This window comes from Parasteatoda tepidariorum, chromosome X2 (assembly GCF_043381705.1).
Source record: "Parasteatoda tepidariorum isolate YZ-2023 chromosome X2, CAS_Ptep_4.0, whole genome shotgun sequence".
Lineage (NCBI taxonomy): Eukaryota > Metazoa > Arthropoda > Arachnida > Araneae > Theridiidae > Parasteatoda > Parasteatoda tepidariorum.
In genome coordinates, this window is record NC_092215.1 from 32,075,722 (window position 1) to 32,092,962 (window position 17,241).

The 17,241-nt window shown below is 27.0% G+C and overlaps 1 protein-coding gene across 6 annotated transcripts; it reads left to right on the forward strand.

Moving 5' to 3' along the window:
* The first annotated feature begins 609 nt into the window (after positions 1–609).
* LOC107440905 (BRISC and BRCA1-A complex member 2-like) lies at positions 610–16,596 on the forward strand. 6 transcript variants are annotated; one of them, XM_071187991.1, is made up of 5 exons: positions 610–1,854; positions 5,884–5,934; positions 7,248–7,324; positions 7,442–7,496; positions 12,622–16,596. In XM_071187991.1, exons 1-5 carry the CDS (start codon positions 1,083–1,085, stop codon positions 12,717–12,719), a joined length of 1,053 nt encoding a protein of 350 aa, XP_071044092.1. In that variant the 5' UTR covers positions 610–1,082; the 3' UTR covers positions 12,720–16,596. The 6 variants fall into 6 exon arrangements, with proteins under 6 accessions (XP_071044092.1, XP_015909470.1, XP_042896932.1 ...); XM_016053984.3 differs by lacking the exons at positions 7,248–7,324; positions 7,442–7,496 and having other exon boundaries at positions 612–2,187; XM_043040998.2 differs by lacking the exons at positions 7,442–7,496; positions 12,622–16,596 and having other exon boundaries at positions 612–2,187; positions 7,248–7,323.
* The last annotated feature ends 645 nt before the right edge of the window (positions 16,597–17,241 follow it).

The following is a 17,241-nucleotide window of genomic DNA, read 5'->3' on the forward strand; positions in this document are numbered from 1 at the left end:
GATTGAGTCACTCAACAAATCCAAATATGTTACGGGACTAAGTTTTGAAATTTCATGGTTTAAACTTTTTTAATTCATTAATTATGATGAGCTTTATAATGTCAACTGCTTTCATTGGGAGCTTCTTTTAGTAAAATATAGCATGTGTATTGATATTCTATAGCCCGTCTATCTTGACTTGATAGTTTAGTCTGTCCTTCACAGATAAGTTTTACATCCATCAGCATTTATCTCTATATATTAAACTAAATTTTCTTTTTGATGAACTATGTCGGTAGGAAATACCTGAATTTGTTAACTTGCAAGAATCTGTTGTACTAATATTGTACTTTTAGCGGCATACCTTCAAATAAAAGCTCTAAGTTTCTGTTGTGATGTGCCTTAACCTTCACTTATTCTTTTCGTTTTTACGTAAGACGTATCTGCAGTTCTATGTAGTTTTCCAACTTAAAAGATTTTAATCTAATATGAAAATCAAGCGAGAAACTAACGAACTTCATTCCTCTATGACTTTCCACATGCTAATGGTGAAAGGGTGCAAAGTCTTGTCATAGGTACAGAGCGCCATCTGTAGCTATTTCAATCGCCAATAATGCTTAGCTTGCTACAAGCTAGTGTCCTTTAAGTCGCTATGTTGCGAAATTGTGCGCCACCCTCAATTCTACTTGAAATTTAAAAATGACAACATAAAACGTTGTGTATTTCTGAATTGTTTTCTTAATACAAAAAAGCGAACTTATTTTAATTTATTTGACTGATCGGTATCTACGCAGTTAAGTATTGTTTGGTAGTGTAAAAAGCCAGCTCTCTACTTTTCAAGTACCTCTAACTTAGAATGATGTATGTGGAAGTAGTCTTTAATCTGTCTACATAAATGTCTCTAATTCTGATTATTGAGCTGATTTTGAAAAATAAAAAACATTTTATTTGTTTTGTGCCGAATGAATGTGACATGAACTACTTTTAGATAGCCATTTATTTATTTAAAATCTCCTTAATACAGTTATTATAATTTTTGTGTGACTCTTTAGTTTGTGTAAAAGTTACTCTTTGAGTGACTTACCTCTGTTTTTTTTTTTATCATGACAGATATATCTTGTTTTGTGCCGCATGTTCAAAAACATGTTGAAGTTATCCTAACTAAGCGTTATATTGGCTTAAGCCATGAAGGTCTTGTTATTAAAAATCCACAACCATCCTGTCCTTCATTTGAGAAAAATGCTAATTGTGACAGATTTACTGTCGTGGTTCCGTATGCTGGAACCTCTGTTGAGTTTATTGTTATGTTTCAAGCTACTCAACCAGAATGTCCCCCAGACTTTCTATTTTCCGATCTGAAATTTTTCGTTCCAATCGATGAATTAGAAAGCTTGCATAATTGGGATGTTCAGGAAACAGATGGTTTGTTTAAAGTAGTGAAAGAGATTATGTATTACTATAAAAAAAAGAATATGGAAGATTTAGAAAAATACACAGAATTAAATTACGAATATTTATCGTTGTTTCAAATACGGAATTTTAGTGAAGACGATATTGAAGTTTACGTGCCTTCTAAAGCAAAGACTCCAATTACGATGCTCGTTCGATTGCATGTTGAGTTTTGTGATGTTTTGCCAGATGTAACTCAAAGAAGTGGTTATGAATCAGCTTTGTTATTGTTAATATTTTCAGACAGAGATAATGAAAAATGCAGCCAAAGGCTATATTTATCTGAAGAAATCAAAAATGCTCTTGGACTTAATGGAAATTTTGAATTTCCTGGTCATATGAGGGAATTTCAACTTAATCGTTACATCGTAGCTGTCGAAGATAAGCTTCGTTGCCAAGTTGACTTAGTTGCATCTCGATACGAAAGTAGGAAAACTTATTTTGCTAAGTTTTTAAGTCATTTTTATAATTGTGTTGTTGAATATGACATATTTTATTTCCATAATATGGTTCTCTTGCTTGAAGTAGAAGATTTTAATTTTCTGTTGGAAATTAATTTACCTGAAAATTTTCCTACTGGTGTTCCTGATTTAATTTTTAGATCTATTTATCATACATGTTCAGGAGTGCCTACTTCAGTTGTAGTTGATTCCTATCCTTATTGTTCTTCGTGGTCACTTGAAAAAGTTTTCAATGAGACTGTTAAATCTATCGAAGCTTATGCAATTATGCTCAAAGAGGATAGTGAACCTTATTTTTGTGAGTATATTTATTATTATTTTGCAATGCGTGATGAATACTTAATTATTTTATTTGATATTTTTTAACTTCTTGATTTTATGATTTTTCCTATTCTTCATTTAACTGGTTTTTCTAATCTTTCCTAGTTGATACAACATGTCCTAAAGCAGGTATTTTGGTAAAAATTTCTTATAATCATCTTAAGTCTGTCTTATATTGTTAAAAAATTAACAATTTTGTTTTTTTTTTGGTCAAAAATCTGATTATAAATGACATTTTTCACCAAAGCTCTAGTTTCTAGACTTAAAAAGGTTAGAGTTCGTTTCAAAGGTAGTTGAAATGGTAAATTCATTAAGTTTGCATTTTTGTTAAAACCTTTTTTGCTATTGGAAAGGAAATGTATATTTATGATTGAAATATCCATTTAGGATTTAAAAGAAATGTTTATTTTTTATTTATTTAAATCATAGTAATAAGGTTACTTGTCTGGATATAATTCTCTGGTAAGTAAGTTTGTTTATTTAAGTATAAATATTAAATGTGCTACTAAGATGCCCTAAAAATTGAAAGGAAAAATACAGTTTGTCTCAGACAAAGAGTGGTAAGGATGCCCGTGGCAGAATAGCAGCGACATTGTCGCAGAACGTTACAGATTTCTTGCAGTAAGATTTTTCTTTGGAAAAGTAAAAAATTTCAATTTCCTTTTCTACAAAAATGTACACATATTTGACTTGTGCATTTAGATAATCACTTTTTGACACGCTCAATTTACGCCGATAGTATCATAAATCGATGTAATTTTTCGATTGTATTTTCGGCAGTTATTGATAGTGATTTTCACTTGGATTTTAAATATCCCGATGTATTCCAAACAGTATATTTCGAATCGTGCATTTGAGTACTTTTTAAGGCTATTGCTATTGATTTCTACATAGTTTTTAAATCTGATATTTTTGATACTATATTATTTGTTACAGCAACCTAATCTCGAAACGAAACGCGCGTTTAAGGAGTCCGATTTGCATGATTTTGTCGTCAAGTTTTTTTTTCAGCTATTACAACCATTGATTTCATGATTTTTAATTACTTTTGATTATTTACAAAATTTAATAATTTGGAAAAAACAAAATGCGAGAATATTATCCATAATATNAAGATATTTGTGTTCGAGAGATTAGTCACAGACCCAGAAGCAGAAAGTGCCTAAAACTGCGATGTACGTCGCAGAACAAACAATGTCCTGCAGAACAATTTGTAGTTTGAATAACTGACTGCATTTAAAGTTTTACTTTTATATTTTCCATTCCCATTTCAGAAACAATTTGTGAATCGTGGGGATAAACGATTGACAGAATTGTTTCTAAAAGACTAAATGCTTTTGATGGAGATGAAGTTGTTGGAACAACAGACCAACGAATGTTTGTGTTTGCAAATGGTGCACCATATTGGCACTTGTCCCTTCGAAAGAGTTCTAAGGCAGCCCTTATTTTAATGTTCGGACCTTCATATCATAGGCATTTTATTAATAATTCATCATCGTCATTAACAAAATTTTGCACTTCAAAAAAAAATTTAAAAAGTAACAAATCAAGAATGTTTGCCTCGGTTTAAAAAAGAATGTAGTGCATCTGAGTATGATCCTGTATTTTAATAATTGAAAATATAGTATTTTAGTGAAAAGTTGACTTTTTTTTCACTGTGAAATGCTTCCAGAACATTTGTGTAGATTAATAAGTCCTGTTGCAGAACATTTGAAAATATTGTGCTTATGGGGTCACAGATAACTCGAAAAAATTTTGCTACAGGGGTTTGGAGATATTTCTGTATTGGTACCTGTACCCATTGCAATCTCCAAGGGTATTTTGAAATTTGCAATTTTTTTTTTAAGTATAGAAGTTTGCCCTATAGGAAGTTATGAGTTATGTACCCTTTTAGTATTTCCCTTCTTTGTTTTTTTGTTTTTTTTTCAGTTTCTCGAGAATCACTAACTGGTAGTCACCAATACTATTTTGACAGAGGTAGCGATTCGAAAATCTAGCAAGAACAATGGTTACCAATTGATAAATGTTTTTTAAAAAAATAATTTTTTAGAGAAAAAATAGAAATTGTTTGTAATGTTAAGAGTCAAATTCAAAGGTGCACGGATTGTTAATTAGGGAGATATTTTTGGTCTTGTTTGCTGAAACTACAATCACCAAAAGGATCTTAAAGGTTCAAAAAAATTTTACAAATATGTTTAAGTTGGCCGTGGAATGAGTATGAGTTATGCCCTTGTATTGGACCCTTATATATATATGTATATATTCGTGGGCCAGATCACAAAAGTCATGCTAAAACTTGTCGATTATTTTCATAGAAATCTTCTCTTAGGAAGTCAAAAGTCGTCATTGATTGAAATATTATTTACTAATCAGAATATGCCTCAGAAATGTTTCATTTGTTTATTCTATATAGATAAATTTGTGCACCAGTATATAGTTGAATTTGATTTAATTTCTTGATTCATAGACTAATTACAGTCATTATCTTATTCAGTTGGATTCCTTGAAAGAAGCTCTTTTGAAATCATTTAATGACGATTAAAAACATTTACCTCTGTCAGATGTGTGTATAGGAATTCTAATCTTTTCCTGGATGAATTAAAAAGTTGATGAACTTGCAAAATTAAAAGTAAAAATTATTCTATTTAGTTACAGGTGAAAACTTAAGAAAATTTTGTACTAAACATCAATATATTTGATCTGCCTATTTCCCGTGGCAGAATCACGGCGTCATTGTTGCAGAACTTTATAGAGTTCTTGCAGAAAGATTTTTTGTTTGAAAAGGACAAAATTTGAGTTTTCTCGTAAATTTGTCTTGTAAATTCCACGTACTATTTGAATCATACATTTAGATGATCACTTTTTGACAAGCTCCATTTTCGCAGATAGTATCGTAAATCCATGTAATGTTTTGATTGAAGTTTCTGCAGTTATTGATATTGATTTTCACGTGGTTTGAAACAATATGAAATTTTTCATATTGTTTGAATATATTTCAAACAGTATGAAAAATTTGAACCGTGCATTTGAATGTTTACTTTTTAAGGCAGTAATACTATCGAATTTTTAGCAGTTATTGCTATTGGTTTTCTCCATCAATTTTAAATCCGTTATTTTATATATGATATTATTTATTACAACCTAATCTCGAAACGAAACACGCATTTGAGGAGTCCGATTCTCGTGGGTTCCTTGTTGATCTTTTTTCGGCAACGGATTTCCTGGTTTTAATTAATTTTTTTATTGTGATGATTATTTACAAAATGCAATGAAGAAAATTATTAGTGCGCTCTCCCCCCTCCAAAAAAATGCGAGAATATCTTCATATTAGAATAAAAAATTATTACATATTCAATTAAAAAATGTAATAGTTTTTCTTTTTTTTGTAAACACGGCACTTTTGTTCTTTTAAATTAGTAACAAATATGCTTGTTATTATTAAAAGAATCTTGTAGAAAGACATTAGTGGTAGGGAGCTTGAAAAAATTCTGCCACAGGGTACCTATTTATGTTATGAAAATTAAATGTTTTTAAGAAACTGAGAAGTATAAAATGCAGATTTTATCACGTTATTTGCTAAACCAGCTAAAAGTTATGTAGATCTGCCTATTTCTATCTACACTATCTGTTTTTAATGAATCATGAACCCCTATTGATTGCAATTATCTTATAGGATGGATAGGGGTTGAAAAATCCTGGCCGTCAAGGTGCCTAAAGAATCACAGTAGGTTCCTTTATTTTATTAATTTTTAACTATTTTATTTTTCAGAAAAAAAACTAAATATTTTCAATTAAAATAAATTAATGAAAATGACTTTTCTTAACAAACTATCTACACAGATCAGTTATAATTTTTTTAAATTTCTTTATAGTTATTATTAACTCCCATTTTTATCTTTAATTGCTGCTGTTTTTTAAAAATGAAAAGAGAATTCTTTTAGTTATAAATTTATTCCTTCCATTATATGAATAAATGTAACTACTTAACTCTGGGGCAATTGAACTTAACAAAGGAAATATTTGATGAAGAGTTAATGATAAAAAAGCATCTATAAAAATATTTCAGTACTAATAATTGCAATGCTGCATGAGCAGACACAAGTTCCAATAATCATGGATATATTGATTTAATGTCTTTTTCAGTAGTTTTATTATGTCGATATCTATACTTGTCAGGAACTATCTTGGAGACACCTCTCGACTTGGATATTTTGTAGCTAAATAAACTTTGGCTGATTTTCTATTATATAAACTTTTATTCAAAAGTTTTCTGTGATAGTAATAGTTTTGAATATCGGATTAGTCTATATGTCTTTAACTTAGTGGCAGAAATCATACTGTACTGCAGCAGGCTGCAGATTATTTTTTAGATCAGATTTTAATATATATATTAAATTGGGTTGAAAAAAAGTTAGGGTGAGTAAAATAATGAAAATTGGACAAAAGATGGCAAAAAAAAAAAATATGGTGATAATAATAATAAGGATAAAAAATAATAGAAAATATAGAATAACGATAAAAATAATTATAAAAATGGTGAAAAATAATGAATACCAAAGTAACATTTGTATGAATCTTTTTTGAGGAAATATAAATGAGAACAAATTGAAAAACGATATTCAACATAAAAGATATTTTGGTTCTTTAATTGACCTGAATTTTTGAAAAGAAAATGTTTAATATGATCTAGTAATGTTACAAATATTAGACAGTCTATCTTTTACTAATTGAAGGGAAAAAAAATAGAACCTTTATGAGTTTCCTAATGTTGTAAATAGTTTTCTGTTAATTTTTTTTATTTATTATTATTTTTGAAAATTCAGACTGCTTCTTAAAGGCTTTTACAGTAAGTGGATCTATTCCATCTTTTTTATATATTTAATCGTATAAAATTCTAATTAAATGTAGACCTAATTTTTTAAATATTTTTTTTACCTTATTTTTGCTAATTTTGGTGATGATGCTTTGATGTATAATTTTACGATGATAATCTTAGTCAGATTGTTTTAAAGTTGTATTAAAATTTGAATTTTTTAGTTATGACTGTCATATTAACTCGGGAAATTTTGATACCAGTGTCTTTAACTATTTTCATTTGTGCTTTTAATGCTAAAATTATCAGGGGTCTGTCCAGNTTAAGTTAAAATATTTTGTGAAGGGTCCGTTTTTATGAAAAGATATTTTGTGAAGGGTCCGTTAACGGACCCAAATTTCTTCTAAACAGACCCCTGATTATGATGTGTCAGTCAGGCACTTTTCTTCTCTATCCACCTGAAATAACTAGAGGTAAGTTCTTTGAGGACTTTTTGTCCTTTTTAGTTTTAAATAGAATCAAAACTATGACATATAAGATATTGATGTTCACCAACATTAGTTAGTAAAAACATTTAGATTTTTCTTGTCCCATTGTGTAAAACTCTTCATAGAAAGCTAATCCACTCAAATTTATAGACAGCTAGTTCACTCAAAATATCGAAAGCTAGTCCACTCAAAAAGGGAAAAAAATTGCAAAAAGTATTTAAATAAAAGATCATTTGATATATGTTCCTAGTACTATAATTTGGAGGCATGGTTTCAGACCAAATTTTGACTTTAACAGATATTCCTAAGGGTGGGTAGTAAATTTTGTCTTAAGATGCAGCGATAGTAAGTTGGTCGAGTATTTGGCTACCAAAAAATTTACTCCTTTTTTTTTTTTTTTAAAGCAAGACATTGTTAGCCTAATTTTAGGCATCAGGTCAAGTGAATTTAAAATAAAGTTCTTTTAGTTTTCTTTTAAGAATACATTTAAAAGAGTGTGCTTTGATAAATCCTTTATTATAATAAATTTACTCTTAAGAAAGAAGAGTTTGAGGTATACAAAGGTATATTCAAATGAAAATATGTAAATATTGTTACTGGTCAAAATATCTTGAACCTGTTTGTCTCAAAAATTTCTATTATATCTTGAAATTTCTGAATTCCCTGATTTACAATAAAAAATTCAATGAGTTTTTTCATGTTTATCTCGAAACAATTTCCTTTAGAAATCAATCAATTTAAGGATGATTCAACTCAAATCAATGATTTTTTTTAAAAAATATGTTATTTAAATCAATGTTTTTATTTACTTATTTTTTAAATCATGTTTACCCTGCTTCCAACTCTACTAGACAATTATAATTATTAGAATTCAAACATTGCTTGGGCAGAAAGAGGAACCCCATATTTTTTTAATCTGTCTGAAATGTGAAGTGACAGGATGTTAACATTAATTACTTGACAGAAAATGTAAATATGTTCTCATTAATCATAGATACCTCTTAAATGGGACAGCATAGAGACAATAACATTTTAAATAAGTGAAGTTCAAATGATATTTTGGCTATGATTTTGAATTTTGAATGAATTAATTCAAAATCTGATGTTATCACATGTTATATAATAAATGTATCAAAAGAACTTTTGATGTTTTGTAGAAAATGAGGCTCCTTTCATCAATCTAATTTTTTTTTATTTGTAAAAGTGTATAAATTTGTTTATTTTGTCTGGTTTTATATACAGTATTAAATATTTTTTAAACACTAAATTTTGTGTTAACGCTGATCTTATTTGGAAACTTCATTAATTAGCATAGTTGCCAACTCTACTGGATTTTGCCAGTTTCTACTGATTTAATTAAAATTCTCTGGGTTTTTGTACATTTTAGAAAATTCCCTAAAATTGAGTAAGTTTCTTAAAAAAATCTCTATTGAAATACAATTTTTATACAGATTATTGCTTGAATATTTAAATAAGTATTACTAATACATATTGAACCCAACCTTGTGTATAGAAATTAGTTCAAAACTTTATTTGTTCAAAAATGTTCAATTTATTTTTATTCAGAATTCTCATTTTAAATTAATTTAAAAAAATCTTTTAACTATCTTTGATGAATTAAATACCTATTAATATACGAAATTATGAGTAAACATAATACATAACATTTCAAATATGTTTAATGCCAATCATAACTGGTAACTTTTGCAGTTTTTCTGTTTTAATGACTATGAAAAACCCTAAAATTTTTAGTACGTCATGCAACAATTATCATGAAATTTATATTATTTCGTAAAATCTAATGGATTTTTTACTATTCATGTAATTATGAATCAGTTTAGACGTTAAGGCTGTTTAGTTTTTGTGTGCTAACTGTTTCTTAAGTATTTTGCTGATATAGTTTCTTTCACATACCATAAGTATTTTTCATTTATACAAGGTGTAGATGATTTGTTTATATAAAAAATAAAGCAGAATAATCTTTTACCTTTTCTTTAAAAAACCGTAGAATATATATATAACCTCTTTTTTTCTTTCAAATTCCTATTTATGACAGTTAATTTTATGTTTTTTTCTTATTTATTTAAATCTTGACCAAGGAGAAAAAGAGATACTTTTATTTCTTACACGGAAAAGTATCATTTAAAGTTTCAAAAGCGCTTTAATTTTTTAGGAGGAACAAAGAAAAAAGCACTCAAATTAAATCTTATAACTTTGTAAACTTGCAAATGTTCAAAATTAGGTCACTTCAGAGAGCTTAAGTGACATTTTGTATTAAAATGAAATATATAAATAATTCTAAAGATTTTGTATAAAATTTTTAAAAATGTTTTTTGTCTACATGGACAAATTTCAAACACTTTCACAATGAGTATTGCTTAAAAAACTTCTGCCTTTAGTTACATAATGCACTAAGGAACCTGTAAATATGTAAGTACTTATTTCAGGATATTTATGATAATGCTTCACCCAAAACAATTAAAAAAAGATATTTCCAAACATGCAATTTAAAATTACGTTAGAAAATATTTATCACAATCACAAATGTTTAAAATATTATGCTCAACAAATTACTTGTTGAGCCTAATATTATTCTTTTCAATGGAACTAAGCTTGTTTTATGTATTTCCTCAATTGTCCTTTTCTTTTAAACGTCCTTCTATATTGTCCTTTTCTTTTAAACTTCTTTAAAAAAAATAATATAAAAGTTATTTAACTTTGAACTTATTAGGAAATGAACTAAAATTTTATATGTCTTGTTTAACCTTTATTGCAGTTTTTTATTGTTTTAAATCAGCACTTCTGTAATTATATCATTGCTGATCTAATGATCAATGTTATTTAATATATGTATATTAAATAAAATTATTGATTTAAGTAGTTAATTATTATCTGCATTATTTTACTCATTTGTTTCTAGTGTCCTTTAAGAAGGGCAGTTTATTTTTTCAATAGGAAAAAAGTGGTAGCATAAGTGGTTCATTATTAAAATATGATTTGCAAAAACAAAATTCTGTCTACCATAATATATTAATAATATATACAGTCGAACCTCGCTAACTCGAACCTCGATTTCACAAATTTTTCAATATCTCGAAGAAAAAAAAAATTCCCTTCAAATTTCCTATACACTCAATGTTTAAAAAAACTTGATTTCACAAATTTTTTTTTCCTAATTCCTCAATAACTCGAATTTTTTTCCATAAATAGTGTAGATTTTTTTTTCTAAAATTAAAATAATATTCCAAAAAAATAAAAAATGGCAGACAAGGCATGGAATGATGTGTAATGAATAACTTCTAGAAGTCTGGATTCATTAAAGATCACGAAAGTAGTCAAACAATCAATATCGTTAATTCTGCTAAAAACTGCACCGAAAATGATTGGAACAGATTGCCCGGATTCATGAAGTTTGATGACATGGAATTTCATGACTTTGTAAACGTAGATGATGCAGTAACAGTGTNAATGGAACTAAGCTTGTTTTATGTATTTCCTCAATTGTCCTTTTCTTTTAAACGTCCTTCTATATTGTCCTTTTCTTTTAAACTTCTTTAAAAAAAATAATATAAAAGTTATTTAACTTTGAACTTATTAGGAAATGAACTAAAATTTTATATGTCTTGTTTAACCTTTATTGCAGTTTTTTATTGTTTTAAATCAGCACTTCTGTAATTATATCATTGCTGATCTAATGATCAATGTTATTTAATATATGTATATTAAATAAAATTATTGATTTAAGTAGTTAATTATTATCTGCATTATTTTACTCATTTGTTCCTAGTGTCCTTTAAGAAGGGCAGTTTCTTTTTTCAATAAGAAAAAAGTGGTAGCATAAGTGGTTCATTATTAAAATATGATTTGCAAAAATAAAATTCTGTCTACCATAGTATATTAATATTATAAATAATATATACAGTCGAACCTCTCTAACTCGAACCTCGATTTCACGAATTTTTCAATATCTCAAAGGAAAAAAAATTCCCTTCAAATTTCCGATACACTCAATGTTAAAAAAAACTTGATTTCACGATGATTTTTTTTCCTAATTCCTCAATAGCTCGAATTTTTTTCCATAAATAGTGTAGATTTTTTTTCTAAAATTAAAATAATATTCCAAAAAAAATAAAAAAATTTAAGAATGGCTGACAAGGCATGGAATGATGTGTCTTCCTCTACGATAATGAATGGCTTTAAGAAGTCTGGATTCATTAAAGATCATGAAAGTAGTCAAACAATCAATATCGTTAATTCTGCTAAAAACTGCAACGAAAATGATTGGAATAGATTGCCCGGATTCAGGAAGTTTGATGACATGGAATTTCATGACTTTGTAAACGTAGATGATGCAGTAACAGTATGTGGTCAGTGGGATAACAATGATATCATCGCTCAAACGAGAGCTTCTTGTAAACTGTCAAAAAAAGAGGATGAGGAAATCGAAGATTTACCACCCAATGTTACTAACAAACAAACACTTTCTGCAGTGGACACTGTAAGGAGATTTATTGAGAGGCAGCCGAATATGAATATGTCAGAGGAGGCATTTAAAGCTATGGTCCACTTAGAAAGTGTTATAGACAAACTTTCTTACACATCTCTAAAGCAACAAACAATTGAATCTTTTTTAAATGAAAGTGTAAAAAGATTTTTAGAACAAATATGGAATAGTAAATGAGGTATGTAAAGAGCATTTTTCTTTATTCTATCATCGATAACATGTGATTTTCGATAATTTGAATTTTCGATATCTCGAATTTTTTCTCCTCTCCCTTCAAGTTCGAGATATTGAGGTTTGTCTGTATTTGGATCTGATATCAAAATAAATTGCCTTTTTAAGTGGTAGAGGTTATAGAAAGAAATATCAACTTGTTTTAAAAAGTACCTTCAACCTTTTATTTTTTTCTTCTTATAAGTGCTTTTTACACAACTTTTAGTATTCAAATATCAATGAGTTAAGTTATATTACATTTGTTGCAATATCTATTAAGAAATTTTAAAAAAAAATCTGAAATCCCAGTAAGTCTAACAATATACCTGAGTCCTTTTGAAAACTGTACTGAGTCCCTTTGATAACTTTGTGCTAAAACTGTATCCTTTATTTCAGAGTGCAAGTTTCTTGGATATTGTAATGACACAGAACTTTATTCTGAAGAAAGTGAATGTTATTCAGATGAAACTGAATGCTATTCAGAGGAGAACTAAATGCTGAACAGTTATTATATTTCAAAACATTATAATCAAATTTCAAATTTAATTACATCAGTGCTTGTAAATTTTATCTTATTTATATGCTAATCTCATTTTATTTATGACCACCTTTTTTGTGTTTTACTATGTAAAATTATAAAATCGGAGCAAACTAGCCCTAAAAATTATCCCTTACAGATCAGATAAGTTTCTTTGATTAACTTATTTGAAGTAAAAATAACATTTCATAATCTAAGTTTAAAATGTTTATTTTTGTTAAACATTTTCATATGTATATAGATTTTGACATCCTTTTTTTCTTTTCTGCTTGGGTTTTAAGTTCATATAAGTTTTTAGTTCTTTCAGTTTTTAAACACTAATTTTTTTTTCAATAGATATAACACAATTCTAATATTGTATTTTTATAAAAGTTTATTGCACTGATGAATATTAATTATATTTACACTTATGATTAATTATTAAACAAAGAAAAAAAACCTAAAGTATTTAATTTAAATTAAGATAACAGGAGTTATCAAAGTTATGAAAATATGATTTTTAAATTTTTTATACTAATTTATTTTTAATCTTGTAGTTGAAGATAAAATGTGAGGGAGCAAATTATTTCATACGTATGGATCTGGTTAAAACTAAAACTCATGCTTATGACAAATGTACTATTCATGGCAAATAAATTTTTTGTTTCTCAAGAAATCTATTTTAATCCAATTGAGAAATCAACCTAATGTAACCAAGAAATCAATTTTAATCAAGAAATCAATCATAAAAGAAATATTTATTAAACTTCCTGATAAATGTAATGATTTTAATTTTTTAGCTCTAGATATCAATATATTTTTAAAAAAATATGAATGTTCAGTAAAATTTAAATCTTATTTATACAATTATTATATACATGATATATTGCTTGATGAAGGTATTAGTTTTAGATATACTGCTTGATGAAGATAATAATAGTTTCAATCTGATCAAGAAATCACTCTTAATCAAATTAAAAATCAATCGAAATCACTCTTAATCAAATTAAAAATCATTCTTTTTTACAGCATTTGATAATTTTACAAATAAGTAAAATGGTTTGAATTTACAGCTTTGATGATTTTTTTTAAAAAAAGGATTCAAATTAATTTTGACAGAAATTTTTTTCTTTTTAAAATGAATATTTATTTTTATATAGTATTTTAAATATTATTTATACAATTATTTTATACAAACTATATAATTTGATATTATTATTCTGTTTAATATACTAATTTCAATTAGTTATAGTTATGCATTTATATAATTATACACTCCATTTCAAAATTTTAAGACACCTCACAAAAAGCTTGTAACTAGTTTATTATTAGAGTAGCTTGTAACAAGTATATTTTTATTTTAAAAAGTATATTTAATATTTGTTGTAAGTGCATTTAATTTTCATTACTAAAATTTATTATGCATTTTAAATATTTTTTTAATTATGTAACTAAGCATCACATTTTATTATTTTTTTTATAAATAGTTAGATATAAATTTAACTAGCTTAAAAGTACAGTTCATGTTCTCTCAACATTAAAGTATCTGCAGTTAAAGAGCAATGAATGTTTAGATGTTGCCACCTTAAAAGAAGTATACTAAGAAGATAATATCTAGCCGCTCATTTTCCATCATCAACAAATTATCAAAGTTCACATAAGGAATTAAAAAAGTCAAATTTTATAAAAATTCTGCTTGGATGATTACTAAAGATTCTATGCCGTAGGGAGGTAGGCTATTGGTTTGTCATGATTTGGGATGCAATTTCTTCATTTGTAATATCAAAGCTCATATGGTTTTAAGTAGGCCAAAATTTTATAGCAATCTATGATATCTATGCACTCAAAGTTATATATTTTTGTTATTTGTATAACACAATTCTGTAAATCGCAATTTCTTTAAAACCATAGTAACTTTGGTAGGTGTCATTAGTTAAAACTGCAGCAAAGATATTTCAGTAACTATGCAAGAGCAATTAACTTCTTACATTATTTGTTTAACTATTTGTTAAAAGGTTACAATTTCAAAAGCTTCAAGGCTTGCATTATAAAGATCTACTTTATTAAAGTTTTGAACTGGTCAGCAATATGTCCTGACCTAGCTAACATCAGAAACATTTTGATGATAACTGCAAAAAATAAAAATTGAAATTGAATATAGCACTACTTGTTTTAAGTTCTAATAGCAGTACGCTCTCATGCATATTTATACAAATATTGTAATACATACAACCAAATTTTGATTGCAAGCTTATGTGACTAAGTTTATAAAGTTATTTCGAAATAAAAGAGTCAAGTCTGTATTTACTTTACAGAATTTTGAATACTTATTAGTTATTTTAATTTATAACCATGATTTATATTTTTCAAGGTGTCTTAAACTTTTGAAGCATCGAAATTGAATTATGTTTCTAAATAGTTTTTTCAAAAATGCAATTTTTATGTAAAAAGATAATTACATGTATTTTTAATATTTTTTTTATATTTCTGTAATTTAACATTAACAATAGACTTGCTTTAAGCTGTTTTATGAAATAATTCTAAAAATGTCACTTTTTTTAAAACTTTAATTCTATGTTTATAATTTCTATTGTTCTTTATACTTTGTGTCAAAAATTCTGAATTCTTTCTTAAAATAATTAAAAAGAATAAAAAAAAAATGATTGAAAGAATATAAAGATTTTGCTACTTATATAATCGCAATGAAAATTTTTCAGATTTTATTCTTCTCGTTCCATTTGTGATAGTTCAAAGTTGCAAAAATTTCAAAAAACTTTTTCTGTTATAGGAAACAAAATTCCTATATCAGGAAGTTTTTTTTTTGGAAAGAAAACCTTATTTTTCTTAATTGTCAGAAGTTTAACAAAAGCTATACTGGTAAATTTAGTTCTTGGGGAATGCTTTACCTTAGTCGAACAGGAAATGTGTATCTTTCTTTTTTTTCAGACTTAAGGATGCTTCCACATCTAATCAATGGTCAAAATATCAGGTCTTTATATTCTGTTTAATTTTGATTCAGAGATTAAATTAGCAGGTAAGATAAAAAAAATACAAAATTTAAAAAAAAAGAAGAAAAAATGTAAGTGCCTCATGGTAGATTTTGAGAAAAGTGGTTTGACAACTATTTTGTTTCTATTGTTAATACCATGAACGCTAAAATGAAATATCAAAAAACTGATAAAATAATATTAAATTTAGAAAAAAAATTCTTTTTCAATGAGTAGCTTATCATACAGAAATGTTAAACATTAAACTCTCAATTTATATTTTTTTTATAGCTTGTGTTGCTTTTTCAATTGCACGACTCTAGCATGCTACCAGAAAATAAGTTCTATGACATAGGCTATCATGTATTCTGTTTCTAACCATTTATAAAATAATTTGTCTGAGTTAAAAAATATTTCTACCCCAGATATTAATGTGTACTAAGCAGGGGTCTGTCTAGTTTTTTCTGAGAGGTACCTATTTTGAGAAAATTAAAAATTATATTAAATAAAATCAACACAAATATGGATTTATTGTTTCTTACGAGACATAAAAATAAAATTTCAAGAAAAAGTATTTTGTGAAACTACCGTTTTTCCTAAAGTTGAATTTGTGAAGGTACCGCTAAATGGTAGTGAATTTGGCTTGGACAGACCCCTGCTAAGTTACTTGTTCTTAACAAAACTGTTCTTGTATTGCTTCTAAATTACAGATCTGGTTTTAACATTAGTATCTTTGTATAAGTAAAGAAGTGAATAAATGTGTTTCATAAGACGTATTGCCAGTTTGTTTTTGATTTGAAACATTCCTTTAATTTTGTAAAAATATATTCTTATTTATTGATTACAATAAAGACATATTGATTTTTTTATAGGTTGTATTTTTTTTATATTTTAGCTAAGTATTGAGCTTGATTTTTGATCATAGTTCCTGAAAAAATTATAACTATTCCTCTAAACAGCTGCAGAAGTATAAAAATATTCTAAGCATGTAGTCCATATATATATTCTAAATACAGGACATGAAATTTCAGTTCTAAAGGTAGGTTCTAGCGAGACTCAAATGTTTGCTCGCCACTATTATGAAAAGTATGAATACAGTCGGACTTCTATTTAACGAACTTCCTTTTGCGAATTTCTCTATTTTGAAAATTCTTTCTAGGAAATTTCATAAAATAACTTCCAACTCTGGAAGTGAATTTTCTATTTAACAAACTTTTCTTTGAGATCCACTTTCCCTATTTTCCAAAATATTTCAGAACATTTCAAACTTGTTAACACATTTTCTGGGGGAAATGAACTTGAATTAATTTTCAAAGCCACTGCTTTCTCTAAAAGTTATTTTAGAGAGAACGGTAAAATCCCTTTTTCTTTGCATTTCAAATGAAAAACTCAGTCCAAATTAACGGATTTTATCAGTAGCAATTAAACTTAAGAACGCATGTGGAAATGCATGTTTAAAATTACTTTTATAGTAAATACAGCTATAATTTAATACATAAATTTAGCTTCTTT